This window comes from Micropterus dolomieu, linkage group LG21 (genome assembly GCF_021292245.1).
Source record: "Micropterus dolomieu isolate WLL.071019.BEF.003 ecotype Adirondacks linkage group LG21, ASM2129224v1, whole genome shotgun sequence".
NCBI classification, from domain to species: Eukaryota; Metazoa; Chordata; class Actinopteri; order Centrarchiformes; family Centrarchidae; genus Micropterus; species Micropterus dolomieu.
Genome location: NC_060170.1, coordinates 21,042,160 through 21,068,800, shown reverse-complemented (window position 1 = coordinate 21,068,800; position 26,641 = coordinate 21,042,160). Strand labels below are relative to the sequence as shown.

At 40.7% G+C, this 26,641-nt stretch overlaps 1 protein-coding gene and 1 long non-coding RNA gene across 8 annotated transcripts in view; one reads left to right on the top strand and one right to left on the bottom strand.

Moving 5' to 3' along the window:
• nipbla (NIPBL cohesin loading factor a) overlaps positions 1 to 23,253 on the bottom strand; it is a 34,512-nt gene extending 11,259 nt beyond the window's left edge. The window contains exons 1-27 of one of the 6 annotated variants that reach the window (XM_046035515.1): positions 22,867 to 23,253; positions 21,219 to 21,293; positions 19,900 to 20,049; positions 19,473 to 19,638; positions 17,787 to 17,887; positions 17,562 to 17,673; positions 17,141 to 17,304; positions 15,068 to 15,216; positions 14,154 to 14,244; positions 13,661 to 13,882; positions 13,230 to 13,484; positions 12,379 to 13,130; positions 11,164 to 11,377; positions 10,881 to 11,057; positions 10,222 to 10,395; positions 9,792 to 9,953; positions 9,561 to 9,661; positions 9,374 to 9,460; positions 8,929 to 9,160; positions 8,212 to 8,363; positions 8,033 to 8,113; positions 7,747 to 7,847; positions 7,400 to 7,526; positions 7,217 to 7,299; positions 6,817 to 6,949; positions 6,138 to 6,281; positions 5,884 to 5,970 (exon numbers count right to left, since the gene is read on the bottom strand). In XM_046035515.1, the coding sequence (XP_045891471.1) occupies positions 5,884 to 5,970; positions 6,138 to 6,281; positions 6,817 to 6,949; positions 7,217 to 7,299; positions 7,400 to 7,526; positions 7,747 to 7,847; positions 8,033 to 8,113; positions 8,212 to 8,363; positions 8,929 to 9,160; positions 9,374 to 9,460; positions 9,561 to 9,661; positions 9,792 to 9,953; positions 10,222 to 10,395; positions 10,881 to 11,057; positions 11,164 to 11,377; positions 12,379 to 13,130; positions 13,230 to 13,484; positions 13,661 to 13,882; positions 14,154 to 14,244; positions 15,068 to 15,216; positions 17,141 to 17,304; positions 17,562 to 17,673; positions 17,787 to 17,887; positions 19,473 to 19,638; positions 19,900 to 19,963 (4,131 nt within the window). In that variant the 5' untranslated portion in view covers positions 19,964 to 20,049; positions 21,219 to 21,293; positions 22,867 to 23,253. Of the gene's footprint in view, positions 1 to 5,883; positions 5,971 to 6,137; positions 6,282 to 6,816; positions 6,950 to 7,216; positions 7,300 to 7,399; positions 7,527 to 7,746; positions 7,848 to 8,032; positions 8,114 to 8,211; positions 8,364 to 8,928; positions 9,161 to 9,373; positions 9,461 to 9,560; positions 9,665 to 9,791; positions 9,954 to 10,221; positions 10,396 to 10,880; positions 11,058 to 11,163; positions 11,378 to 12,378; positions 13,131 to 13,229; positions 13,485 to 13,660; positions 13,883 to 14,153; positions 14,245 to 15,067; positions 15,217 to 17,140; positions 17,305 to 17,561; positions 17,674 to 17,786; positions 17,888 to 19,472; positions 19,639 to 19,899; positions 20,050 to 21,218; positions 21,294 to 21,402; positions 21,422 to 22,866 lie in introns of those variants that run through there. The other 5 variants (XM_046035511.1, XM_046035516.1, XM_046035512.1 and 2 more) reach the window with 5 other exon arrangements.
• Positions 22,633 to 26,463, top strand: LOC123960643. Of its 2 annotated transcripts, XR_006822561.1 has the most exons (3): positions 22,633 to 22,769; positions 24,085 to 24,147; positions 25,257 to 26,463. It is a non-coding gene; the product is annotated as an uncharacterized LOC123960643 (long non-coding RNA). The 2 variants fall into 2 exon arrangements; XR_006822560.1 differs by lacking the exons at positions 22,633 to 22,769; positions 24,085 to 24,147 and adding an exon at positions 24,540 to 24,722.
• Positions 26,464 to 26,641: the final 178 nt, after the last annotated feature.

Genomic DNA, 26,641 nt, shown 5'->3' with positions numbered 1-26,641 from the left:
CAACCTCACTGAGCTCGAGCTGTTTTGCAAGGAGGAATGGGCAAAAATTTCAGTCTCTCGATGTGCAAAACTGATAGCGACGTACCCCAAGCGACTTACAGCTGTAATCGCAGCAAAAGGTGGCGCTACAAAGTATTAACTTAAGGGGGCTGAATAATTTTGCACGCCCAATTTTTCAGTTTTTTATTTGTTAAAGAAGTTTGAAATATCCAATAAATTTCGTTCCACTTCATGATTGTGTCCCACTTGTTGTTGGTTCTTTACAAAAAATTACAGTTTTATATCTTTATGTTTGAAGCCTGCAATGTGGCAAAAGGTCGAAAAGTTCAAGGGGGCCGAATACTTTCGCAAGGCACTGTATTTAATTTGTTAAATGGTTTAATTAGGGTTAGGGGGCGACAAATAATCGTGACTAGTCGACTAATGGAATAAATAATTAAAGAGGTGGTATTATGCTAATTTTCAGGTTAAAAATCCCATTTAGGGGTTGTACCAGAACAGGTTTACATGGTTTCTTTTTCAAAAAACACTTCTTTTTTTTTTTTCCCCATACTCCTGCAGCTCCTCTTTTCACCCTGTGGTGAAGGCCTCGTTTTAGCTATAGAGTGATACATCTTGTCTCTAAATGATCTTTGTTGGGAGTTGCACATGCGCAGTTCCTAGTTAAGGACTATTAGCCAATCGGAAGAAGAGAAGGGTGGGTCAGTGAGAAGCAATCACGGCTTCGGTTGAGATGTGTTGCCGACCAGCAACATACCGACAACATAGACTGGAGCAAGAGTTTCAGAGTGGTGCGTTATTAATCTGTAACAAAAGTATCTTTCATCCATAAAGTTTTAACTGAGAACTTTAAGTCCATTGACTGCCTGGAGGGTAGCTAGTTTGGAAGGGAGAGGAGAGGTGTGTCCTGCAGCTCAGTGTTTTTCCACCGGTGTTTCTGAGGGCGTGTCGGACTAGCTGCTTGGCGAGCGTTATATGAGGCGCATTTAGCTTTCATCCCTGTGACGTCACAGGCTTTGCAGCTCATGGCGCGCACCTTTGTCCAATTCAGATTTGTAGTTACGTGATAAGTGGTTGTCAAATGTTATTTATCTAATCTCAATCAAGAGGCAACCTCTGGGTCTGAAAGTGAAACCATGGAGACCAAACTTAAACATTCATTCTTTCTAACGGCCAGCAGGGGGCGAGTCCGCTGGTTGCAAAAAGAAGTCTGGTCCCATTAGAAATAATCCAAAATAAAATGTTGCTACTTCTCATCTGAATAATTACCTCAGTAAACACTTTCATAATGGGTTTATTATCTCAGTTGCTAGTTTCAAGTCTTCTTCTACACAGCATGATCATTTAGTAAATTATGGTCCTATTTAAAAACAGACAATAATGTAGCATATGCATTTGACTACCTTGTGATTGACAGGTCGCTACCATGGCGAGGATAGAGGTGACTTTTTTCCGCTGCTCTCAGGGTTCTTGCACCATTTTAAAAGTCAAATTTAATGCTTTTTAAGACCTTTTAAGACCTCAACAAATAAGACCTCAAATTCTGAAACAATTTCTTTGATAGAAAAGAGACTCGCTTTTGATCTCTTAATGAATGACGCAATGCCATATTTGGCAGTTTTATTTTCACCACAGGTGAATGACTTTACGTATTCCGAATCGGGGAACATAGATGCTGTTTGCACCTGGCATTAAAATGTATTTTGGATGATCAGATTGTGATCGGGTAGCACTTGACCACATGAAAGTACATGTGTAACCCGAGACGCATTGAGGATAGATTGTGATCCGATCTGCAAAACGACCTCTGGAGGTGGTCAGGGACACCATGACCACATGGATGCAAATTTGTTTAGGGGTGAGAGAAATAATCGATTCTTAGATGCATCACGATGCTGATGTGGAAGATTATGAATCGATTAACAAATGTCTAAAAACTGATTATTTAAATGTTAATTGGTAACGTAATGTTGACGGAACGCAAAAGGCAGAACTCGCGGAAATGCAGCGCCCGGACCGTCTGTGGAGCGCGCACAACAGAGAGACCAGTGTTCCCCTGTATTTGCCACCGCTGCAGAATGAATAACCACCCTACTAAAATGTCACACAATCATTAATATCAATGCGCAAGTTATGATTTTAACTCACACACTGTGAGCATGGTGACACTCGACAGCCCCCTGCGTATTGTGTGTGTGAGGATGAGCGAGCGGCAGAACGTGACGGTGAAAGTTAGCTGAGGAAAAATATTAGCAGTAAGTTTCAGTCTGGCAGTAAACGTGCAGCGTAGGTCACGGTGTGTCCGTTAATAAAAGTCTGTAGTTTCCCCAACGGCTGGAAAAGTGAAGGCTGTTAGCGCTAGCTAACATCTCCTCTGCTCTCTGTCCCCCCACACCAGACTCCAGACTTTTGGGGACAGAGCCTTCAGCGTCACAGCCCCCACCTTCTGGAACTCATCCCCACAGAGATCTGAAATGCTCCCTGTCTGGACACTTTCACAAATCTACTAAAAACCCAGCTCTTTACCCAGGCATTCAGTCCTGAATGACTTTATGTTGTTCTGTAATTATGTGTAAAGTGTCCGTGAAAGGCGCTAAAATATTTATTTATGTAATGTGCGCTAAATTAGTAAAGTAATATTAATTATCAGCTGTATGTCATTCCTAACTAAACTACTAGTCAAGGGCTGAACACATCAGGCACAAGCTTAGACTAAACTGGTGTACAGCTCTGTCCTGTGTACACATACTGTACAACCTGATAATTATTTTTCAGTTTTCAGGAGTCTGATAACTGGTTGTTAATGATATGAGGGACCATGGAGCTGAGGTTAATAAAGTAAATTAGGGATGCAAACTTGTGCTTTTAAGCTAATTAGGAGATGTTTCTTTTGGATTTTAATGTGCAAATTAAATGCTTAGTAATTATCCAGGGAGCCTGTATAGAAAAAATGATGCATCAAGATGCATCGATAATCGTTTTATAATCGAATCGAATCGTGAGGTGCCCAGAGATTCCCACCTATAAATGTGTTGTCTATCTACATACAAAAACTACTTGAGTGGAAATATGTACTGGTCGCAGCCTTCTGCCAATAAAATCCAAAAGTCTGACAGCGCAGACAGACGCCTGGACAGTGTGTCCGTTCAGTGTTGTGCATAAATATGCTCAAATATTGTAGATTATTGATCTTGCTCATGTTTTTGTTGAACTGATCATGTCCGTTTGTGAACGTGAACTAGGGGGCAATAAAAAAAATAATGTTAATTATAGTGATACAATCTTCCTCAATAAAAATCAGGGTATATACAGGAATCTTGAAGTAAAATTCAATACCCTTTTAAGACCTTTTCAAGACCGTTTCAACATATTTTAAGACTGCCACGCCACTTTGAGCTGTAACCGATAAAATCAGCCACATTTGAGTTTTTAAAAGGAATTTAAATATATTTATAACATATTTGTTGCATATATGTCATCAGGTTGTAACGCCATCTAAAAATTGAGGCATTCACCAACTTTCTCAGTTGCCTATAACAGCCTGTATGGGCCAACTGTTTTCTATGTGAAGGACTGGTCAGATTTCCTGCGAAAAGCAGCTGTCTTACATAAGCTATGACGTTTATGTAAACAACATTACAGCAAATCATGTGAAACACAGTGTAATTTTGTGTTTTAGTTGGTTTAAACTAGAGAATGTGAGCTTGCCTGTAATGATATGTGTGATAATTTTCTAACACTTGATCAATACAACAAAATTCAAATAGGCCAGGAGGGAACAAAGATGAAGAGAATAAACTGATTGATGAATAACTTAAGTAATGTAACTTAGGCGGTGTAGCACAGTCACAGCCTGGAGGAGGAACTGGTCTAAATGACTCTATTAGTATAATATTATAACATTAAATTCAAGGCTGTGATTGATCTGTTCACAAAAAGTGACATTGACGAGAGTATCAGCTTTATGAAAAGTTGAACGTTTTTCAATAAAAGGCACCGATTTAGCTAAATAGCCAGCTAACGTTATACAAACCCACACGCTCCTTGAATGTTACCTGTTATTTTCTGTCTTACTGATTCAGCTGCTGTTGGCGCATCTCACTCTTGTTTTTCAGGGCTGTTCAAATGGCCTCAGAGCGACCGGCCAACCGGGTTAATTCCGTTACTCCTGATCGCCACACCGACTATGTTTCGGACAATTAGCATTGCGGGTGGGAGACGACGGTTTGTAGTTCGTAAGTCATTTTCCGGTTCGCACGGATCTATTTTTTGGAACGTTTACCAGTGAAATAGGGGCTCGGTAGATCCCTGCGCCCAACGTTACAGAAACGAATCACATAGTCGCTACTCACTGCCTGTGTAGTATTTTTGGCTATGCATTATAAATAAATACGTTCATCTAAACTTTTAGCAAACAAACTTTTGGACAAACAGGATTTTTACATTGAAAAAAAATCTGTAAAATTTAATACCATGTTAAATGGCGATTAAGACTTTTTAAAAGCCTTAATTTTTGCAAAATTGATTTATCACCTTTTAAGACTTTTTAAGACCCCCCGGACACCCTGAAAAATATACAAATGTTCAATAAATATTTGATTTAAATTATTTTAATCACAAACAAATTAGCACTTTCTTTTCTATTAAGATATTTATTTTGTTGAGGAAAAGGGACTGAAAAAAGATTTGACTTAATTTTTCTCATGCATATTTGTTGTTTTGAATGTTCTATCTCAGCTCTGTGAAGTGATCCACTATTTGATACCAGGCTGCTTTTTGGCATCAAGTGTTTGACATGTTCTGACCATAAAGAAAAGTTTAAAAGCACTATTAACCATCTGGTTTCTTCAAGAGCAAAAAATTCAGCCTTTAAACTTATAATAATAAAATAATAATAATGATTAAATAATGATTTTACCATTTTTGTCCATATCGCCCAGTCCTTACTCATACACTGCTGTGTTAAACTCAATATAAACTACTAAAATAATAGAAAAGAGTAACTTATACAAAATAACGAAAGGTAGCAAGAAAACGATGTCAGACCGAACTTAAGTTTCACTTTCCGGCCGATTTAATACACAGGCGCACCGCTGAAGAGAGGTAAATAATCCATGGAGGAAAACAAATCACGGTGAAAGACACACTTTTAGAAAGTTATTTTAACCTGTAGTTATAGATAATTTTTAGGACTTGCGCAAATGAAAGGAGGACGTGATGTAGGCTACAGTTGTTTGAACTAGACAGAACGATCAGTCTTCCTCCAACCACTTTAACTTGCATCTCCCAATCTTGCAGCCACGACTGACAATAATATGACAGGCAGCCAGACGTGAACGTCTGAAGCTAACGTGAACGTGACATGAGTTATATTAATGGCGGGGTCTCGCATTGTCAATTACTAAAAGAAAATCATACAAATACACGCTAATTAGGCGTTATAGGCGACTGTGCGTGACAATTTTCCCACCAGCCTAAAAGCAGCATCGGCAAATTTAATACCTACAGCAAATTTACTGTAAATTTAAGACAATTTAAGACCTTAATTTCCCTGATTTCAATTTAAGACCTTTTAAGACTTTTTAAGGAGCCGCTGGCACTGTGTAAAGTTTGTTATTAAATGGCTGTCAGCAGGAGAGAGAACACATCATTAACACTGATAAATAACTTTTGAAAGGAGGGCCAGTGAAAATTGTCTTCGGGCCATTAAATTTCAAACCGACTGGCCCGCTGGGGCCGGTTGCAAAAAACTTTAACGTTGAGCCCTGATATGGCAGTTATCCACAGGAAGGTGCTTCAGAAGATGCGTATACAATTAATAGATTTGATATCTAAAGCTTTAACAATGTCTAAAGTCACCACTTTATTCTGATGTAAACCCACCACCAGTGATGCATCTGTCTCAGCATTTTCTTCCAAGTAGTCCAGTAGAGCCTTCTGCAGCTGCTGGGTCTCGTCACTTCCTTGAGACTATATAACCAGAGAAAAAGATTTTAAAAAAGTGCCCTTCACACCACTGCATAGTTGTGCAAATCTTTAAGAAACTAAATTTTAAACACACATTTTCAGCTTGTTCCATTTAACATATAAATGGAACAAGCTTGACACTATAAACATCTAAAAAATTGTTCTTCTACCTCTTGTAGGATTCGATCAATTGATCTCTGGTCCATCTTGCTGGTGACAGCGTCCTTCCTCAGACGGGCAGCCACAGTGCCCAGGTAGTCTAGAGATGCAACTCTCAGGGCCATCTCTGTCTGCTTATTACTGAACTGGTGTACCTGATGGAGCGGAGACAGACAGAGAAAAAAAAACATGAGAAAAAATGTCAGCAAGAGACGCACTGTTCATCATATTACACATTAGACCATGATTGACTTTTACTTATGGCTCTTTTCCACCGCATGGTACCAGCTCGACTTGACTTTTTTTGGTTTGCCATTGGGGAAAAGTTGTACCTGGTACCTGCTACTTTTTTTCGTATCACCTCCTTCGAGTTTCCAGTCAAGCTGAGGCGAGTTGAGCTGATATCAGCAATGGAAAAGTGCCATTACAGGCAAAAAATGCATTTAAGATGAAATGATGGCAGATGTAGTCCAGCATTACAGAAATGTCTTAAGGGACTACCACGCCATTAACATTCAAAGAATAGACACATAATGAGTTGCAACAAGTCTGTGTCTCAGCAAAGGGGTCCCTTTTTTCAACGGACGATAAAGCTGCCCCCTGCTATTAATCTGGATCATCTTTCCTTCGAAACACTTCATCACACATAGTAGCATCTCCAGTTTAAAGAAAGAGCTTTGTCACACTAACCAGTAGTCTGCCAAGCAGACTGAGCAGCAGCTCTGCAGCAGGCCACTCTGGTTTGTTTACTGTCGAGAGCAGGTCCTGGACAAAGTTCTCAAACAATGGCCGGTAATCTTCTTCTCCCTGTTTACTGCCACACCTGAGGGAGGGGAAAGACAAAACAAGAGTCAGAGGAGGAAAAGGGAAATAAAAGAAACGAAGGGAAAGCATCATGAGAAATGAATTAATGGTATCAATAATAATCAGAGGCCGAGGGCCATGAAGCAACAAGAAAATTAAGGCACAGAAAATTTAAATTTGTTAGGTTTAACAAGCCAGCAGACTAATGAAGTGTTTGACTGCTTAACAACTTTGTAATAAAAAAAAAAAAAAAGCATATTTCAAGGCAGTATAGAATGCTAATCACTTTTTGAGGAAGACTGAGAGGAAGTTTTGTGCCGTTCTCATCGCCGTTTCATACGAGTTGGTTATCAACACATCTTGATCCACCTAGAAAAAGAAAAGGGATTCTGAGCAAATAATATATCTGAATGTGTGTTTGTATTTGTACAAACTGTACGTGTGCATGCGCGTCAGCTTGTTCTCCTACCTTGTCGCACTCTTCGAAAATGTCCTTGTCGTTGGGGAGATGGACCACACACTGGATCAGCTGCAGCACCAGAGCCGTCACCATTTGGATGTACATCGGCTCTCCGTCCTTGTCTGAGCTGTTCAGCCTGAGGACACAAGAGGTGTACATGATAAGTTACAATTTTGGAGAGTATTCCAGGAAAATAACTGACTGTGGTTTAGAGAACACACTTTTACACTGGGAAATATTCACCTCTTATTTTGCTACGTTGATGGCCAGACAATAAGCAAAGCCTCTCATGTGATGCTTATCCCTGCAACGCCTATTGGCCATAAATCAATTTGAATTCATATTAAACTAATTACCTGAAATTCCTGAGGGAGCGTTTGCTGGTGGGCAGTCTGGCCAAAGAGGTAAAGATCTCCTCCAGGATCAGCTGCCGATGCTTCTCATAGCGTGAGAACACCTGGAGGCAGGAAATAAAAAGGCAGTTAGTCTACACCTCAATTACAGTAAACACACATGCAAAGATAATACACCAATGGATGTACAAAAATGCCAGGAGGCGTTTAACTGCAAAAAAACTGCAATATAGTCCAGATAAAGTGACTGTGTATTTAGATAAACACTGAATTTCAGTTAAAGACTTACTGCTGTAACTAGTTTAATGGCACACAGCTGCAGCTCACTGACATTCTCCACAAAGAACGGTGTGATTCCCATTGAAGAAACCTGGAAAAAACATAAAATGCATGAATCATCATGTGGTTTGCGATGCTATTTTTGACATGACAAACTGAACACTGCTTTTAAGTATTTTTATTTTTTACCTGGAGGATGGTGGTGTCTGTGAGTAGTTGGATCTCTAGGAGCTCAGAGATGTTGCTGACGATGTCGCACACTTTGTTGTACAACATGATAATAACTCGCTGCTTGTGTGTGGAACATTTCGCACGTTTTGCCTTGGAGCTCAACAGGCCACCTAGACAGACAAGAGGAACCCTGTTGAATCCTTTTCTCAAAGTGTTTTGGACAATGAACCATGATTTTACATACTAACAAATGTTTTCCCTTTCTGTTAGTGTTTTGCAGGCACTCAGCTGAATTATACTCCCCATAAACTGCAGGGACGTTAATGTATATCATAACAGAGCTAACAGATTTATAAACATATCTTGAATGTAATTCAGGGAGCTATTTAGGTCGTTCTACAAATTAATGTGAAACTCACTGAGATGCTTAGTTTATTACAGCTGTAATTTCTGCTACAGCTTATTTGTGCATAATGTATACAAGATACTTAAATACAGAAAGAGTCTGAAGTTAGTAAAATATAAAACCATATTTTCAAGTGATAACCTTGTCATTTACAGACATCAGGGATCAATAGCTGACAAGTCTGTCCATCTCACAGCTTAGTTCTTGGGTGGTTTCAGCACAAAACTGAACAGCAACATGCCAAAACATATCAATTTAATTTCACTCACTTCACAACCGTATAATGCCCAGGCTAATGTAAAAATAAAGCTCTTTTTCTTTATCCTCACCTCCATGTGGGTCCACCCTGTAGACCGGGTCGTACTGTGGATACAGTGTGTTCTGAAGATGGAACTTGGTGTATTGTAGCACCCGCTCTATGACGTCTTCTATGTAGACGGCCTTTGGCATGTGCGATGAGGTCATGATGTTAAGAGCTGTGAGACAGGCATCAGCTGACTTTGTGACTCTCTCCATTATCAGGTCTCTCCACAGTTTCTCCTCATCTTCAGCATCGTGGTCCTGAGGTCAGAAGTGAAACATAAAAAAATAAACTGTCTGAAGGAGTTTCATTCTAGCAAATGTGGTTAATTTTCTACTTTTGTTGCCAGTGACGGTATCTTTTGATTTTCGTACATGTATACTGTATGGATTTCTGCAGTATACCCCCATCATGTTAGTTAAATACCACTGCAAAGAATATTCAACACAGAGAGAGACAAGAAGAGTGCTCACATGGTTCATCAGGGTGGAGAGCTTGGACCCATCCTGGATGTTCTTTTCCAGTATGTTCAGCAGCTTCACCAGCTTATCTGATGGGATCTACAACAACAGAGACCATTATTTAGACCTATATCTGAAGCCGCATCACGCATCCACAACAGTCCAACTACAGCCTTTATATCAATAGACTATACAGTACCCTGCTGGAGATCCCCATGGCCTTAATCTTGGCCGACTCGCTGCCCAGCTCATTCAACTGGTGTTTACCAAGCAGCAATTCCTGAGGTATTTCATCATCATCTGCTGTTGGAAAACACAAAACAAAACATTACACAAATTCACAATTAAATAACATTAATAAATTGCTCCACTTTAATTTTCAAAATCAATCACAGTGGCAGATAGAAAGCCAGTCAGCGCTGATGTTTACCCATGGTAGTAAAATCCACGTCCTCCAGATTCTCCAGGATATTGTCAATGCTTGCCAGGAACCTCTTGAATGTAGACGAGTCCATCAACTCCTCTTGGGTCAGCTTAGGCTCATATGCTTTCCGTTTCTTCTGCTTTTCCTTCATTTTCATTTTTCTTGCAACTGAGTACGAGAAATGTCATTTAATTTACTTTCTGTTTGTTTTGTTTTCATTGTGTGTGTCAGATAATAAACACTGTCTCTCTACAAGTTCATTATTTTAATAACTGAAACCATTGAAATCATTAAGTTTCATGTGTTATATTTATCTGACAAGTATGGATGCAATTCATTTAATGCCTCAAATTCCCCTATCTAATGTGGCATTAAATACCACCGTCACACACATTTCATAATTTGAAATGCTGTGGCACATGGCTTGAATACAGACCTTCACTCATACTTGGTGGGGGTGAATCTTCCTCGGAGGAGTCTCTGTAGCGGCTGCCTGAGCCTCGTCGGCTGTCTCGATGCCCGCTTTTCCGATGCTCCCCTGAACCACGACGCTCCCTTTCTTCAAAGTCCCAGGACCTGTCTTTGTCCCGGCGCTGCCGCTTCCTTGCAGCTGTAGAGTTTATAGAAGAAGATACTTTATTGTCACATACATGTTGCCAAATTCACTCTCTGCATTTAACCCATCCCACAAGGGAGCAGTGGGCAGCCGCTGTGCAGTGCCCGGGGACCAACTCCAGATCTTTACCAGTGTCTGGTCAATAGCACTGACTGGAGAACCTAACATGTTGGTGGTGGGGGACACCGAAGTACCTGGAGGAAACCCACGCATACACGGGGAGAACATGCACTCCACACAGAAAGGCCGGGCCTTCTTGCTGTGAGGCCACAGTGCTATCCACTGGACCACCGTGCCGCCCCAAAATACAAAAGATAACAGGTCCTAAGATCTAAAAAACTTGTTATATCACAAAAACACTAACCTTTACAACAGTAAACTGGCATCCGTTCATAACATTTCAAGCAGTTTTTATTTCTCTAATCAAATGACCAAACCTTGTGCAAAGATTGGCAGCGAGAACTGACAAGAAGACTCACACTCTCCATTTGCATCAAAGTCGTCATCCGAGCTGACCTCAGCATATTTGGGCTTCTCATTTACAGTGCTTCGTTTCCTCTTGTTCATCTTTACCCTTTCGCAAAGGGGCATGGTTGACTCAATCTCTGCCAGCAGCTCTGGGGGCAGCTCCTTCAGGACTGCCGGGTCCATTCCACCTGAAGATTTCACAATAACATCAAGTTAGTAACAAAAAGGTAATTCTCTTTCTTCTTTAAGTGTATGGAAAAACACAGTACAGAGAGAGTTAAAAAATGTTCTTACTTTTGCCAGACTTTCCTGACGATATCCTGTTCTTTCCAGACTTGCTGTGCCGGATGATCCTCTGGATCTGGTCGACAGAGAGCTTTTTCAAGAGCACTACAGGCTTTGGCCTCTTCTCAAAGTCCTGCACCAAACCCAGCCTCTCCAGTTTAACCTTGGGCTGGCCCCACACTTGACTTTCAGTGGACCCACTGCCATCCTTGTCACGTTTGATCTGGGAAGAAAAAAATAAAAATAAAAAGGACTCAGGAAATCCCTCTGGGGTTGTCAAGTTTGAAGCTTGTTTACAGAAAAGCAAATCAATGAAGATAGTAAAATAGACAGTAAACAATGGATCAAACTAATTGACATGAAATTAGTGATTTTGATGTTAGCTTCCACTATACTTAAAGAAGTACTCCACCTTTTTTCCAACATTAACTCAATGTCTTTAACTGTGAGAGCAATGGTCAATACTGTCAACACTGAAGTGCAGAGGGAGCAATTCCCCCCAGCCACTAGTGGTGACTAGTGAAACCTAAGGATGTTTGTTTCTGGCCACATTTGCAGGTGACATGCCATTCGTTGCAGGTCTGCTGCAGATTAGCTAACAATTTTGATTGCTACATCAAACGAATGGCAGAGTAATCTTGTTTGCCTGGGTGCTAAATATGGCTACTCCATAGCAGCTGCTAGCAAAACAGCTGCTTCCATGTTCAAATATTAGCTCAGCAGCCTTTACTATGATGGGGGCGTGTAACTAACTGCGTCAGGCTTATGGCTGGGTGTTGCATCTCTGAACACTGTTCTGATAATAGATATTGTAAGAAAGGATGAAACAGGTGAAAGCTTGACTGTAAAGAAAACATGTTGTCACTCCAAATGTTTGGGCTGCACAGTAGTAACAGCAAACGCTTTCAGTCGACCCATATGCAACATCTGCAGTGGAGCATTTCTTTAAGGGACTTGCGTTTGTTTCCACACAGGACTAGACGCTTAATAAATTAAACAAAACAATTGAGTCTACTTTTAACAGATGGTTAGGTGTGGGTTAATGTGTTAACAGAATTACCAAACCCAAGAATCAAACAAAAGGCTTACAAATGGAAAAACAAAACAAAAAAAAACATAAACCAAAGTGAGCAGTGGTGTGATTTGGTTTCGTGAGATTGCAGGCAGTGATAGTTGAATGATTGGTAGGTTGGTATATATTTGGTTTGGGTCAGCCCAGATCACCTTAGGGATCTGGAAGTTCTTCAGTGCGCCACTATGGCCTCCCAGGAGATGAGCAGGGAAAGAATCTGGAAGTTTAGCACCAGAAGCAGATGAGGCCTGTTTGGAACCATCTTGCCTATTGCTGCTCCGACCAGGCTCTCCAGTGGAAGAAGCCCGGAAGCCAGACCTATCTCGGTCACTTCGGCATCGAGAGTCAGGGGAGCGTCTGTCTCGACCACCAGTCTCGCTCCGATGCCGCCTATCTCTGTCAGATTCACGGTCCCTGTCTCGTCCGTGTTCCCCTCGGTTTGATGACTTTGGCATGTCTCCCCGTCTGTCCGAGGACTTCTCATCATGTCGGTGCTTCGACGACTCCCGACTTTCTCTCCTGCTGTCATGTTTATCAACCCTGTTCTTGATGACTTCAGGTCGACCGTCTGGTTTCAACCGCAATGCCGTGTCAGAACCCTCCAATGCAGCTGGCCCACTAGCTGGTTCTTCAGGCCAGCGTTGGGCCTCAAGGGCTGGAATAGGGGCAGCCAGACAAGGGTCGAGCTGGCCATCAGCGCGGCCTGCCTGCTGGAGGTCGATGCTCACCATGAGGGGAGGGCGGCTGGCACCGTTCCCAGCTGCGGTGGCCTCTTGCGGTGTCAGTTTGCCAGCATTGCCCCCTCCTGTTGATCCACTGCCTGGGGCACCTGTGGGGCCACCTGGTCCCCCCGCACCTGGCTCCAGGGGAAATGAGTCCTGTTTTCTCTTCTTCAGAGGCTTGTCTGTAAAGAAACAAAGACAACAGGTGCGTAAAACAAACATTCACAACAATTTGGTTCAGATTTTATCCATATAGTATTTCTTAAAAGATTTCTTCACACCTTTATCTTGCACCTCCTTGGAGCATTTCTCACTAGCTGCCTCTCGTTCTATCCTTTCAATTTCAGCGAGGGCATCGAGCTCTGCCTCATCGTAAGGGGAACTGGGAGGCTGGAGACCACTGGCACCACCTGCTTGCTGGGAGGCCTGCTGCTGCATACGGACTCCTAGATTTTGCTGGAGAACAGGCACCTGCTGAAAGCCCAGTTCTGCCTCCATATTGTCAGAGTTCTGGTCAATGCCCGGCACAACCTCACCTGAGATATAAAAAAAATAAATAAATAAAAAAAACTATTATTTTTGTTCTTAAAAGACGTGAGCACAGCCTACCTCTTCTAGTGAAGTGAAATTGATTACGTTTGAAACGGGAGGTATAGTAAACTGCATAACAAAGGATGGGGCTCCAACAAAGATTGAGCTGAGCTTCACTTACCTGGGGTGTCGGACTCATTTGACTTAACCCTGGACAGCTTGAGGGTGAGTTTTGTAGAGTCCTTGTTCGGAGAGCTTACAATGTCGTACATATCTTTCTCCTCTTTAACCGCTGGGGGTTTCTTCCTTTGCTGGAGCTGCTGTTTCTGGTCAGGTCCCCCTTCTCTTGGTGAGGGCGCATATGGAGGTGGTGACTGCAGAATCAGTGGGGGACGGGAACCCGCTGTGAAGCAACACCAAATAGAGAAGAAAGTTAGCCATCAATAGCATGTAAAAAGAAAGTGCATAAAACTTTTAATGTTCCGTGCTATATAGGAAGACGGCCACTGAGACTGGGGCCTTATATCGCTTTTGAGTGACAGCAGCCTCAAATTACTATCCTGCCATGAAATTCATACTATGAGTATTACAGAGCCAACTTTTCCCTAATTGGAAAAAAATGTAGGTGGGAAGTGTGCACTGTAGTGCCTCCTTCCCTCTTCAACTGTCCTTACATTTGGGTGTTCCTTCACTCCCTGCTGGGGAGCAGCCAGATTGTGGAGACCTCAGAGGAAAAGAAGGATTCCTCATGGTGGAATCACCCTCCTGGACAACACACAGACAAGACAAATGTAAGCTTCCAGGCATGAGCTTTACACTGGACATTCAACTAAAACAGTGCTGCAAAAACATCTTAACACAGTTAACCGGAAGTCCACAGATGCTTTCCCACAATTCAGAACCATAATGTTCATTTGATTTTACACCAAACGCTGCAGCAAAACCTCATTACTATGGGCACATAATTCAATGCTTTCCCTAAATATATGTTTTGCTTTCCCCTGGGCATCGTCCCTCAGTAGGAAAGAGAAACTAGTGAGATTCCACATTCAAACGCAGTGTTGATTTAGAAAAGCACTAATTGAAAATACAAATAGAAAAAAAAGCTCTGAACTCAATTGAAATCAAATTCTAAAAACTAAAACAGAACTAAAACTTATACAAATATACCCACACACAAGTGGCTAAACAGGTTTTATTCAGAAACCCATGTACCTGGTTGGTTAACATTATATAACGGCCCCTAAAAACTTAAGAATTACTTTTCTTCTCTTTTGCCTTGGGCGGTTTGTAAAAGCCTGAATCTGGTTGTGCAGTCTAATGCACAACAGATATTTATCATTTCAGCAGTTTGTTGCACTGGTGCCTGTTTGCTAAGTGAGGAGTGATAGTGGGGCCTTTCATATACAGTGACATCACATGCAAGCCCTCAGTATGCTGCTTGGAGAATTTGTCTTTTTGGCTTACAAATCCTCCAAACCATATGCCAGTAAAAATTCATTACTGTGACTTTGTTGTCCGTTAATTGTTTTAGCTTGTTTGGGTAGTGAATTAATAATGTATTCATTCTAGGCTTTGTCAGTCGTACCTCACTGCTGAGTCGGTGTACAATGTTCAGGTAGTCCTCCGTGCCATGTCGGTCTGAGTGGTGGTTGGCAGCATTGGCCATCTGCCCCGATACTTTGCCCTCATGGATATTTCGTATGCCGCCTGGGACCATGGGACTGGCCACAGACACTACCAGAAAAAAAGAAAGAGGTCATTAAATAAATAATATAACATTGTTCAATATGACATAACATGTTCTCTTAAAAAATTTGAGATGTTGATCCACCTGGTTCCTCCTGTTATTAGTCAGATATTTTACCAGTGATCAGCAAGTGTATAATTTAAGGCATTAAATGCAAAGCAACAATATTTCAACCAATTACTTTTAACCGTAGCAGCCACAATTATAAAAATGTTTAGTTTGTTTTCATGATCAGAGGGCATGAGTTTTCTAGCCAAAACTCTAACCATTATGCAACAGAGAACATTTTTTCAACCGTGAAATTCACTGGATAATAAATTTTATAATAATAATAATAATAATAATAATAATACTCCAAACCACAAATACAACTCATATTAAACTTAAATTACTAATTATAAAAACTATTAGCATATCAGACATTGGCTGTTTTTTCACATCTGCCAACATTTACAGCAACGACCATATGACGATAAGCCAATATTGACTGATAATATCGGCCCTACTCAACACCTGGGTGTAAGTCATGAAAGATTTACAAAACGGGAGTCAAGAATTTAGTTTTACAATAGAGAAACCATTACAATTCATGCATAGCTAATAAAATCGAGATGTTATCATATCAGAAAACAAACCTAAGATCCCCAGTTTAAAATGTGAACCCCTGATATCCCACATCAAAGTACAGATCTCCTCAGGTGGCGGTCAACACAACACCTTACTAAATTGGGTTCTTTACCCGTATATGTACAACTTTTAGACAACTTTGATTAAGACACCAACAAACCACAAACCTTTAAAGTAAACTTCATTCAAATTGTATAATGCTATGGGGCTGCACCCAAATATTCGACCGTTGGGTACACATTTGTTTTTTTTTTTGCACGCCTGACCTCCGCAGCAGTGAATGTAACACTCCAGTTCACATCAAAGGGAAAACGAAATGAAGCCCTCAGCTGTGTGTGAGCACTTTAAACTGAGTGATGACAGCAGTAGTGTGAAAGTTATGGTGTTTATTAATTTTACAATTGTTTAATTTCATTACATATCAAAACAGTCAAATTTCCTACATTTTAAAATTAATCAGTATCAAACTGTAGGCTGGAAACAAACAAACAACAACATAATGAACGCATTTAAATAAGCCTAATTATATTAGGCCGATTGTAGAAGAAGAGCATTTTGTCGCTATAATTAAAATTAAAAGTGAATTTTGCATAATAAAGTGATTTAGTTCCGCTACCGGAAACACCGCTTATCCCATGCGCTCTCCGCCCAGCTAAACTATTGCCGGATTCTGCTTTGGAGCTGCTCGGATCAGACTCTCTCACTCTGGTCTCTCAGCTACGGTTCCCCCTGCTCTGTATAGCAGCCACCAATCAGAAGTACCAGCTCGACTCTGCTCAATTTTGTTTGGTTTTCCATTGCGGAAATGTTGTACCTGTACCTGCTTCCAGGTACTTTTTTTCGTATCACCTCTGTCGAGGTTCCAAGCGAGCTGAGGCGATACTAAAATGTGACGTGAAAACACAGCAGACTGCTGATTGGTCAGAGAGAATCGTTACTATTCACTGCATCATCACTGCACGCGCCAGACAGAGGCCAGCAACATATGGTTTTACATTTTACTGTTTTCGTATGTAATTTCATCACTAAATCAAATTCTGAGAAGTTTTTAGGTGAGAAATCAGCTGTGACGATTTCGAATATTGACAGTTTTACGAAAAGTCGCTATGACGACCAGCTACATTGAGGGTATCTCTGGGTACTATCTGCAAACCGAGTTGAGTTGAGGCGAGGCGAGTTGAGCTGGTACTGGTAACGGAAAAGCGCCATTATTCAAATAAGAGCTTGTTCCCCTCATTCATGCATGAACATGCCCCACACACACACACGCACACACTTTCACACCTTGCTGTATCTGTTGGTGTTGGTTATAGCTGGGTGGTTGTTGGTGGGGATACTGCTGTATGTAACCAGTGGCAGGGCTCTGCGGAGTGTAGGGGCTGGGTACTGGACTGTTCTGCTGGCCCATATATCGACTACTGGAACCAGTCTGGGGCGACACAAACCGGCTAGACAAAGTGAAGGAGAACACAGGGAGAAAGAAAGTGAGCAAGCAAGCGGAAGGAAGTTGCATGATTAACAGAAAAATAAATAACATTAAATAACTTAAAGACAACTTCATATACACACAGCAAATAATCCATGAAGCTAGATAATAATAATAATACCAAATACTGTGATGCAACTGGGATATATGAAATCATATAGTTAAGGTTTTTGGTGTTATGATACATTAGAGTCAGCTCAATTTTGCAGACTAAGTCACCTTGATGGATTGGGAGAAATTGCAGCCGGCTGGAAGTTTGCAGACTGGGCAGGGCTGTGCATGGAATTTTGGGTAATCTTGTACGGCGGTACCATTGGCTGCTGCATAACATCTGTTCACAAATGAAAATGCAGTTTATTTGTTCATAAATAGCAACATGAAGTTCTTCTAAACTGGATTGCATGCTTTCACGTCACAATGTACAACAAGTATGCCTCTCCATACTTTTCTCCCTGAAGATGCCAGGGTTCCTGGCCAACATGGTCTGCAGGAGCAGTGGTGCATCTCCCTCTGGCTCATCGCTACCCAGGTTGTCCTTCAGCTCTCTGAAAACACACACAAGCTCAGTCACATAATACAATGGTGAGAGCAAGCTAAGTGGGTAGCACAGTTAGTGCTGAAAGACAATACTGAATCATGTTTATATTCCAAACATGTATGAATGCAAACACGTATTGATTGTAAGGCTGCACTAACAATTTCTCAAATTGATTAATCTAATGATTATTTTTTCCCCCAATTATGGTGCTTTCAGACCAAACGCGAATTTAATCCTCACGACGCTTTCCTCGCATGAGTACATTCGCTGCAAGTGTTCACACACAACACGAGAAGGCGATTAGAACCCTCGAAATTTCGCTCGAGTTGGAAATTTTCAACTCGCCAGCACCTTCGCGTCTTTGCATTGACTTTGTATGTAAACTCACAGCCCCGAACGCTCGCTTCGCTGTTGGTCTGAAAGCACAGTTAGTCAATTAATCTCTAACAACGAATTTATTTAGGATTACACAAAATATTTTTTTATTACTCAATTAATATAACAATTCATTTTTACAAAGTAAATATCATTAATAATTCAACTGAAATTAAAAAGGACTGCTGTGACACAGATTAATGAAAACACTATGTCAACACTTTCCCTTAACTGGAGAATCAGTATTTTTACTAAAATACTTGACTTAAAATGGTGAAATGGATTTATTTCATCACTCAATAATACGCAGTAAGATGATCACTGTTAAATGTATTTTTGCATCAGTGTGGGGCAAAAATTAAATGAAACAATTTACAAACTATACAGACAGAAACAGACTGCAACAACAGATTGTAACATAAGTTCGAGCCATTTTTTTCACTCATACTTGGCTGTTAAAGTAAACCAAAGATATAAACTGCCAAACGTTTGATGACACATGGTGTAACGTTACGTTACACTGCTGTGATAACCCATTTCCAATTCAGAGAGCGACATGTTGTTGGGTCTCTGCCTAAAATATTCCCTAAAATATTCACTTTAATTGATATTAATGTTCAATCGCAAGGTTTTTTAGCTGTAGCTTGTTCGCCGAGGGAATCCCTGCTTAAATCGGACACAACGACATTTTTTCATAATCGATGACGTCGACGAATCGCCCCATCCTTAATTGACTGCATGTATTAAACATACATATGAAACATTTTATGCATGTGTAGATTAATTCAGGGTTGGAAGATTTAACTATATATAGTACTCAATGCAAAGATGTACATAGTGTAAAATGCTAGCCATCCCTTTGACATATTCAGTTATTCATTTTTTTTTAAAACTATAGTTTCCCTCAGTTCTTGACTTATAAAGATGTAGTATTTGCATCTAGCATGTTTGCACACACATAAAGCATTAACATGTATTCTGGTGTTATGTCTTCCAAGCCTCCATCTCATTAAAAATGCATCTTCTTTTATTTCAGTTAGAAAAAAAGCTAAGCAACAGCTCCATCTCCACAACTCTTCTGTTGTTAACATCAAATTATGATGGACCCCAACCTGCAACACTGACAGCACAACCATTGTCAGACAAACGCGTTGCGTCCCTCTGTTAAGGATCAGGACACAACTTTGCCATATAGACACTTTCACTTATATACTCACATGTGCTCTGTGGAGACCTGGTTTAGACCATGGGCTAGCTGGGAGGCCAGATTTTCATCCCGACAGCCCAGTAGGCAGGTAACTTCCTCTGCGATCCTCCCATTGTATAGGAGGCTCTTAGTGGTGGTGGCCGGGAGAGGGGAAGGGAGGGGCAGCTGGTTCAACACTGAGACCAGAAGAGAGAGATGGTGGAATTGACAGAGGTAGAAGAGACAGAGGGTGAGAAACAAGCGTGAGCAATACAGGACACGTAGTTGAAGAAAAGTAGAGAGAAGAAAGTAGACAAGGCAATAGACATAATATGTTTTCCCAACTGCATATTTACACGTGTTCAGACAGTATATTTTAGCTTGGCATTTAACACCGGAAGAGGAGACAGAACAAAAACTGTGACAGTGTATTTGGAACATGGCCGTGTGTCACTCACAGTCTGTTAGGCTAGCGATCCCAGCAAGAGTGGTGATGGGAACATGAGGCATATCCCCATTCATGCTGAAGGTGAGGGTGGGGGAGTGTGTTGATACACAGGTAGATCAGGGGGCCGATGGACGACACCCGTCCTCACATCTCCTGACACCTAGGAGAGAGGAAGGTTAGTCAGGGACAGAGAGAGGCGATGAAGGGATGGACAGGAGAAGGACAAGAGTTGGCAAGAGTTGGTGGAGGAGAAAAGCCATGGATTTACAAAATGAGTAAAAGCGGCAAAAATAGACATGAACAGAAATAAAAATCAACACTATTCAGGCACACGGAATCTTACTCAAGAATGTTCGAGATGCAATTGAATTGATACCGTATGGTCAGAGAACAAGATCACCAACTATTAGAGCATCCTACAGTTCAGTCCTGCTGTGCTATTACATACATTACACAACATAAGCAGCAACAAATCAAAAATTAATTATCTGAGTCCAATTTATTGATAAATAAAATCTTTTCAAATGCTTGTGACTTTTGTCACACCTTCCTTTGTACATCATAGCCTCAGTATAATGACTAGTGCTTATTATGGGTATTTTAAATGTCACGTCAGACTACTTACACTTCCTCAAATAGCAGATATGCAATTAAATCAAAAATGGAAACCAATAGTGCTAATGTTCCCCAGTGATTAAGTCTTGGTAGTCTGATTGTCACTGATAATATACCGTGGTGAGTATATACCAACATTCCTCTATTTTCTCTTCATTTCTTCTCTGACGGGACTTTACTTAATATCGCCTGTACTGTGAAACAGGGTAAGTAATCAAGTGATGTAAATCTCTGTGTTTGTACCATACAAGTCTATTACCCTTCATTTATTTCAAAGCACAGTGCTCACAGCTTATTAAGATAAATCTGCACAAATTAGGGCCCTATGTAGCACTTAATTTGTCTTAAATCCCACTGCTTGTTAGGTGTCCTTGAACTCCCCAGTAAGACAGTACAGGAGGTCAAAGAAAAGCAGAGGGAAAAGCCAGCTGAATATCTAAACGCAGCCCCCGCTTCACGGACCAACTTGATTGCTACTACAAGCTGAAAGAAGCCCAGTGCAGGACTCTTATTATCTACATTACTCTCCATGAAAGAAAATTGTGATGAATGTGTTCACATATTACAGACATCAAAATCAAATACACTGATTACATGCACAAGGCTCAACCTCCCGCCAAACATGTTATTAACATCCTCAGTAAGAGTAAACAGGCATTATTGACAGTGACAAGTCAGTGAAATGATAAATGGCTCAAACCATTGTAAAAATACCTTTTTGAAGAATTCTGTGCAGTCTCGGGTAGACTCACTGACATTTCAGATAAAAAGTCCTACTCCTTATATCTGCTGAAAGAGAACATGGCTCTGCATTAGACTGTCATAAAAAAAACTGCATTTAATTCTTCTTTGGGAAAAAAACAGAAAAAGTTTTTTACAGTTCAACCAAGAAACTAACCCAAATCAACAAAATAATCCAAGACAGTGTGTCACAACATTCCCCGTCACGCATGCATTTCAGATCTGCAATGGCCAAATCATTACTGCAACACAATTTTCAAAGTTAGAATTCAGCAGTATGCAGCTCTGTTGACCTTTTGTGAAATCCCTTTTAATGACTTCTAATGAAGTGCAACATGTTTAGCAACTTTTGCAGAATACTTGCCACGTAAATCTGTAAACACAATGTTGCAAGCAGACCTCAGTGCAAGCCGATCGCTGATGTCAAATAGTAAATACGAGATTCTGCACAAGAGAGGATCAACAGATGGATACTGTAAACATTACATTAGCTAGCTCTAACGTTAGCATGCTTGGTTTGTGTGTTCTTCCTCAGTGCGCAGGGGCTTGGCTGACAGCTGTGAGACTGACAGGCAGGAGGCAGCACAAAGGAACAGATGCACTGTGATGGTGGCGGCAGCGGTGGGGGGCTGCATCCTCCAGTAGCCCACAACCACCGTACACATTCTGCAAACTGGCTAACTGCAGAAAGCAGCCAAACTCTCATTTGTCGCGGTCAAGAAGCAAAAACATCTACGATTCCGACTGAGGGCATTAACATGTCTACCAAACTCTGAGAGCAAAAGTAACTGAAGCAACGTAGCTAGTGCTCAGTGACTCGTCGGTCAAAACATTTCAAAACAGGTTAGAAACTAAAACCAACATTAGCTTTTCCAAAGGCTCCAGCAAGTTACAGTACAAGGTCGGGAGGCAAATAACACAAAATAATGACAACCCAGCACTTAGCTAACGTATAGTTGACTTTAGCATCAATTTAACTGTTTATCTTAGTTAGGTGAATTACCAGCTGCAGCCCCGCTACGTTACTAGCGAACAACGCCAACGTTACATTGGCAAGAAGTTGACTGCCTGGGTGTTTCGTGCTACCCGCGAAGCTAGTGTTACCACTTACGATAGCAGCTATGATCACTAACGCTACCTACCTAACATTCGCTAACAACAATAGTCGTGTTTTAATAGCTAGCTAGTTATGCTAACTAGCTTTAAGTGTTGTTGGTTAGCTTCTAAAGCTGCTCCCCGTTCAAATAAGGGGACGGCGATTCAAATACTACAAGGAAGCGCTAATCGGGGTTGATGAATGTGAAGTCAAATTCCCTTGGGCCCGGGAAAATGCGGTGGGTTAGTGTGGAGAGATGTAACTGCAACGACACAGACTCTAATTCCGTGGCAACGGCCCAATCCTCGGGCTCGACAAATGACATCCAGTTGAGGCCGTGCGCCTCGGCGGAGCAAAAACACACCTAGCTAGCTTGGCTGGCTAGTTCGCTAGCTTCCGTTACCTCCCGGTCAACGATTAACGACGCCGTAGGTGGTCTTGCAGCACAACATTTATTAATGTTATTGTTGATAATCGCAATTTAAAAAAGTTTGGTTCATAAATACAGATAGGTGTTATATTTACCTTCGGATGTTGCGTTCAAAGGGAGGGGAATGTTTTAGCTTGGTTTGTGTCCGTATCTCTAGCTCCCCCTTTCTTCTCTCTCGCAGCTCCTCCAGAAGGAACTCGATTGGCTTGCCAGCTAGCTGCTGAGCTAGCTTGCTAGCTATCAACAATAATCCGGGTCGGGCTGATTCGTTCGTCTTCCGTCACTCAAGGGTGAATGTTTCAACGTACGATCATGGGGAAACATTCGTTCTTCGCAGTTTCAGTCGGTCTGCGCCGACATAAACAATGAGTGCAGCCAATTTCGACAGTAAATGAGAAATATGACGATTGTTGCGATCATGAAGAGGCTCTCCTCTCGTAGAACAAAATGCCGACCGGAAGTTCTGCCGTCTGACTGACCAAAGATCTCAGGAGTGACTCCCTCCATCGGCGCCAAACAAAATGCCATGTAACATTTCGTGTTGTAGCCACTAGAAAGCGCTGTAAGACAACTTTACCTTCTTCGGTCTGTTTACAGTAGGTTGTAAATTCTGGCGTAGAGAAAATATTATATACACACATAAACAAACCATTATTACAGTTTTATGGTCCATGTAATTACCACAAATATCTATTAAACCACTGTAGGCCTAAATATGTTACAATTTCCTTATATTTTTTAATGAAGTTAAATGTTTTTATTATTATTATTAATATTATTATTATACACTACATACTCCTATTACAATAGTTTCTGTTATGTGTGCTGTGGAGATGTAATCAGATCCTTAAGTAAAGCAATACAATAATTTAATTATTTTTTTTATTGTAAGTAAAAGTCCTGCATTATTACCACCATACCTACACTTGAAGCATCAAAAGGTACTCCTTATGCAGAATGACTCTTATCAGAGTGCAACTGTAAAGTATTGGATTTTTATTGATGCAATAACATAACAAGCAGTATTTTAATCTTATGGCAGGTTAAGTTTAACTACAATAATAACTATCTATAATAGTTCATACTTTAAAAAAGTAAATTAAAATCTTAATTTACAAAGTAACTTGTAACTAGCCGTCATACAAATGTAGTGGAGTTAAAAATACAATAGGAAACCTAGTGGCTTTCATGAAATTGTAATAAGTAAAGTACAGGTATCTTAAAACTGTACTTAAGCACAATTCTTAAGTAAGCGAAATTTACTTTATTACTTTTCACCACAGTGTGTATACTTGTGTGTTTTGTCTGGACAGGTTCATATGACATCAAGGGGTCCTGGTTTGAAGCCCTAATTCCAGCAAGGCAAATCAGGGTTGGTGGGTGAAAATGACAACTGCTCTCCCCTCCAGCACCAACAACCAAACAGGCTTTGAAAACAATAGATAATAAGTCAAATTCATGTCATCATTGTAATATTTTAAAGAAGCATGGCTTTTTAAACTGGGAAAATATTGTCAAATTTGCTGATATCTTGCTTGTGCATAAAATGTTCCATGGTTTAGCCCCCCCTCCACTCAGTGAATTTGTTAAACAAAATCTTAATTCATCTACCAGAGCTACTTCCAGAGGTGACTGTAAAATACTGTAGTAGAGAAGGGTAGAAGAGTGGCAGAGTGGCCCTTTTGCTTTTGATTGGAGGTGTGGTTTGAGCAGGAGGAGATAAATTAGGCACCTGTGAGCTGGGGGGAAGGGAAGGACAAATATTTCATGCATGGAGGAGAACAGAGGAGTGAGAAGATAAGGTTGCTAAATTAATCTAGTTTTGAGGCATCCTGGCCTTGTTGTGAAATTGAGATGCATATAGAAGTGCTGGAGAAACAGTGGTACCAAGAACTGGCCAGACTTAGTGAACTAAATCAGAATCAAAATCATAATCATCTTTATTTGCCAGGTATGTGTAGACATATGAGGAATTTGACTCAGTGTAAAGGAGCATAGTGCAAAGGATGCTGGAATAAATAAGTATTATGTACAGGTGTTATGTACTTGAGGTAGGTTGATTTGGTATACAGTATTTACAATATACAAAATGAACAGTATTAACAGCTCTGAAATAGAAAATGATGAATAAATAATAAGTGGTAACCAGTAAACAGGTGGCTGATTGGAGAAAGATTTACTGGGTTGTTGCACAGGAATTGTTCTTGACACTGAGAGTCAGAAATCAGCTGTACATCAGAGTGATGGCTTGTGGGAAGAAACTGTTCCTGAATCTGTTGGTAGCGCCTACCAGAGGGGAGGAGCTGGAACAGGTTGTGTCCCGGGTGAGACAAATGAGCAACAAAGGACTGTGGGGAAACTGTACTGAACCCTAGAGTGGGTGTGGAACCATGTTAACGTGCTCTTCAATCTGCTCTGTTGCAGCTTGGAGCTTCCTTGTCCGGTTGGACCGGCAAAACTAATCTTCCTTCTTGTATCTTTCCAGGCTACTCTATCCTCGTGCCCAGCTGTAGGCAGGACCTTACCTTCTGCCCCCAATTGAACTGAACTACACACACACCTACAACCTTATTCCCCTCAATGGAACTCAATTGAAACAGACTACACCCACACGCACCTACACACTCATCCCTCTCACACTAGAATGAACTAGAGTTCAATGGACCGCCTGACTTCCCCTGAACACACACACATCCACACACGCCACTCAACCCCCCCCTCCCCCCCCATGTTGGAGTACTAGTCTGTTTCTTTTATCATTTGAATTGTGGACATTTAATTTTGTACATGAATGATATATTGAATAGTTCTTTATTGCTTTAATGGCAATGTAATATTTTATGTTTGCGTACCAACCACATATGGTGGATTATTGTTTGACTTTGAATACAACCAACTTTCTTTGGAGTAATTGAATTAGTGTTTGGTGGTTTTCTTTTATTGGTGTATGTTTGTAGTGAAGGTAGCTTGTGATCTAGGCTAATATCCTACTAATTGACCGTTTTTAAGTGACAGGTTAGGATTAACGTTATTCTCTCATCTAGCGCCCAACCTTTTTTGGATATTTTGATCAATCTCAGCTACAATACCGTATAGGAAAAGTTCCTTTGGACAGTCAGCGTACCGAGCAGCACATACCTGGAACACGATACCCACAGAACTAAGAAACATTTCCTCTCTCACCGCCTTTTCCAAAGCTATAAAACGGTGGTCATTGTTTTTACATATTCCTGTAAGTATTTTACTTGTCATATTATTTGTGCTTGTCTTGTTTTGTCTGTTTATGTAATTTGTGCTTTTATATTTTATCCATGCTTCTGTGTTGTTTGCTTATGATTATATGTGTATTTTTTTTTCATGTTTTCTGTATGCCATGTTTTAATGTTTCTTTCTTACGACATCAACCTGCTAGGGACTCCAGATGAAAATTAGTCTATGGCTAAATCTGGCTTAATTACATTTTGGACATTGTCCTTATGTTCATTAATGTGCGCTGTCCCTTTTAATTAAATAAATAAACAAACATTAATGTTACCTTAAAGATACTGCCTCCGCCCTACACTCACTAAGCTTTTCTGGGCAGCTCTTAGGTGTGAGTATGGATAGTTCCTGGGCAACAACTTCCTAATGATATGCGCAAACCATAGACTGTATATAAAAAGTGCAAACTAATTAAACAAGGATTTAAAACATTTACAGATACTCATTAACACACATTTTAGTGGCTTAGATTAGATGTCCATGATAAATGCACAACCACTGATTTCATTTTTTTTTATTTGAAAAAATTCCATGCAAGATAAAACTACAGCTATTATTCAGGTGTGTGTGTGTGTGTGTGTGTGTGTGTGTGTGTGTGTGTGTGTGTGT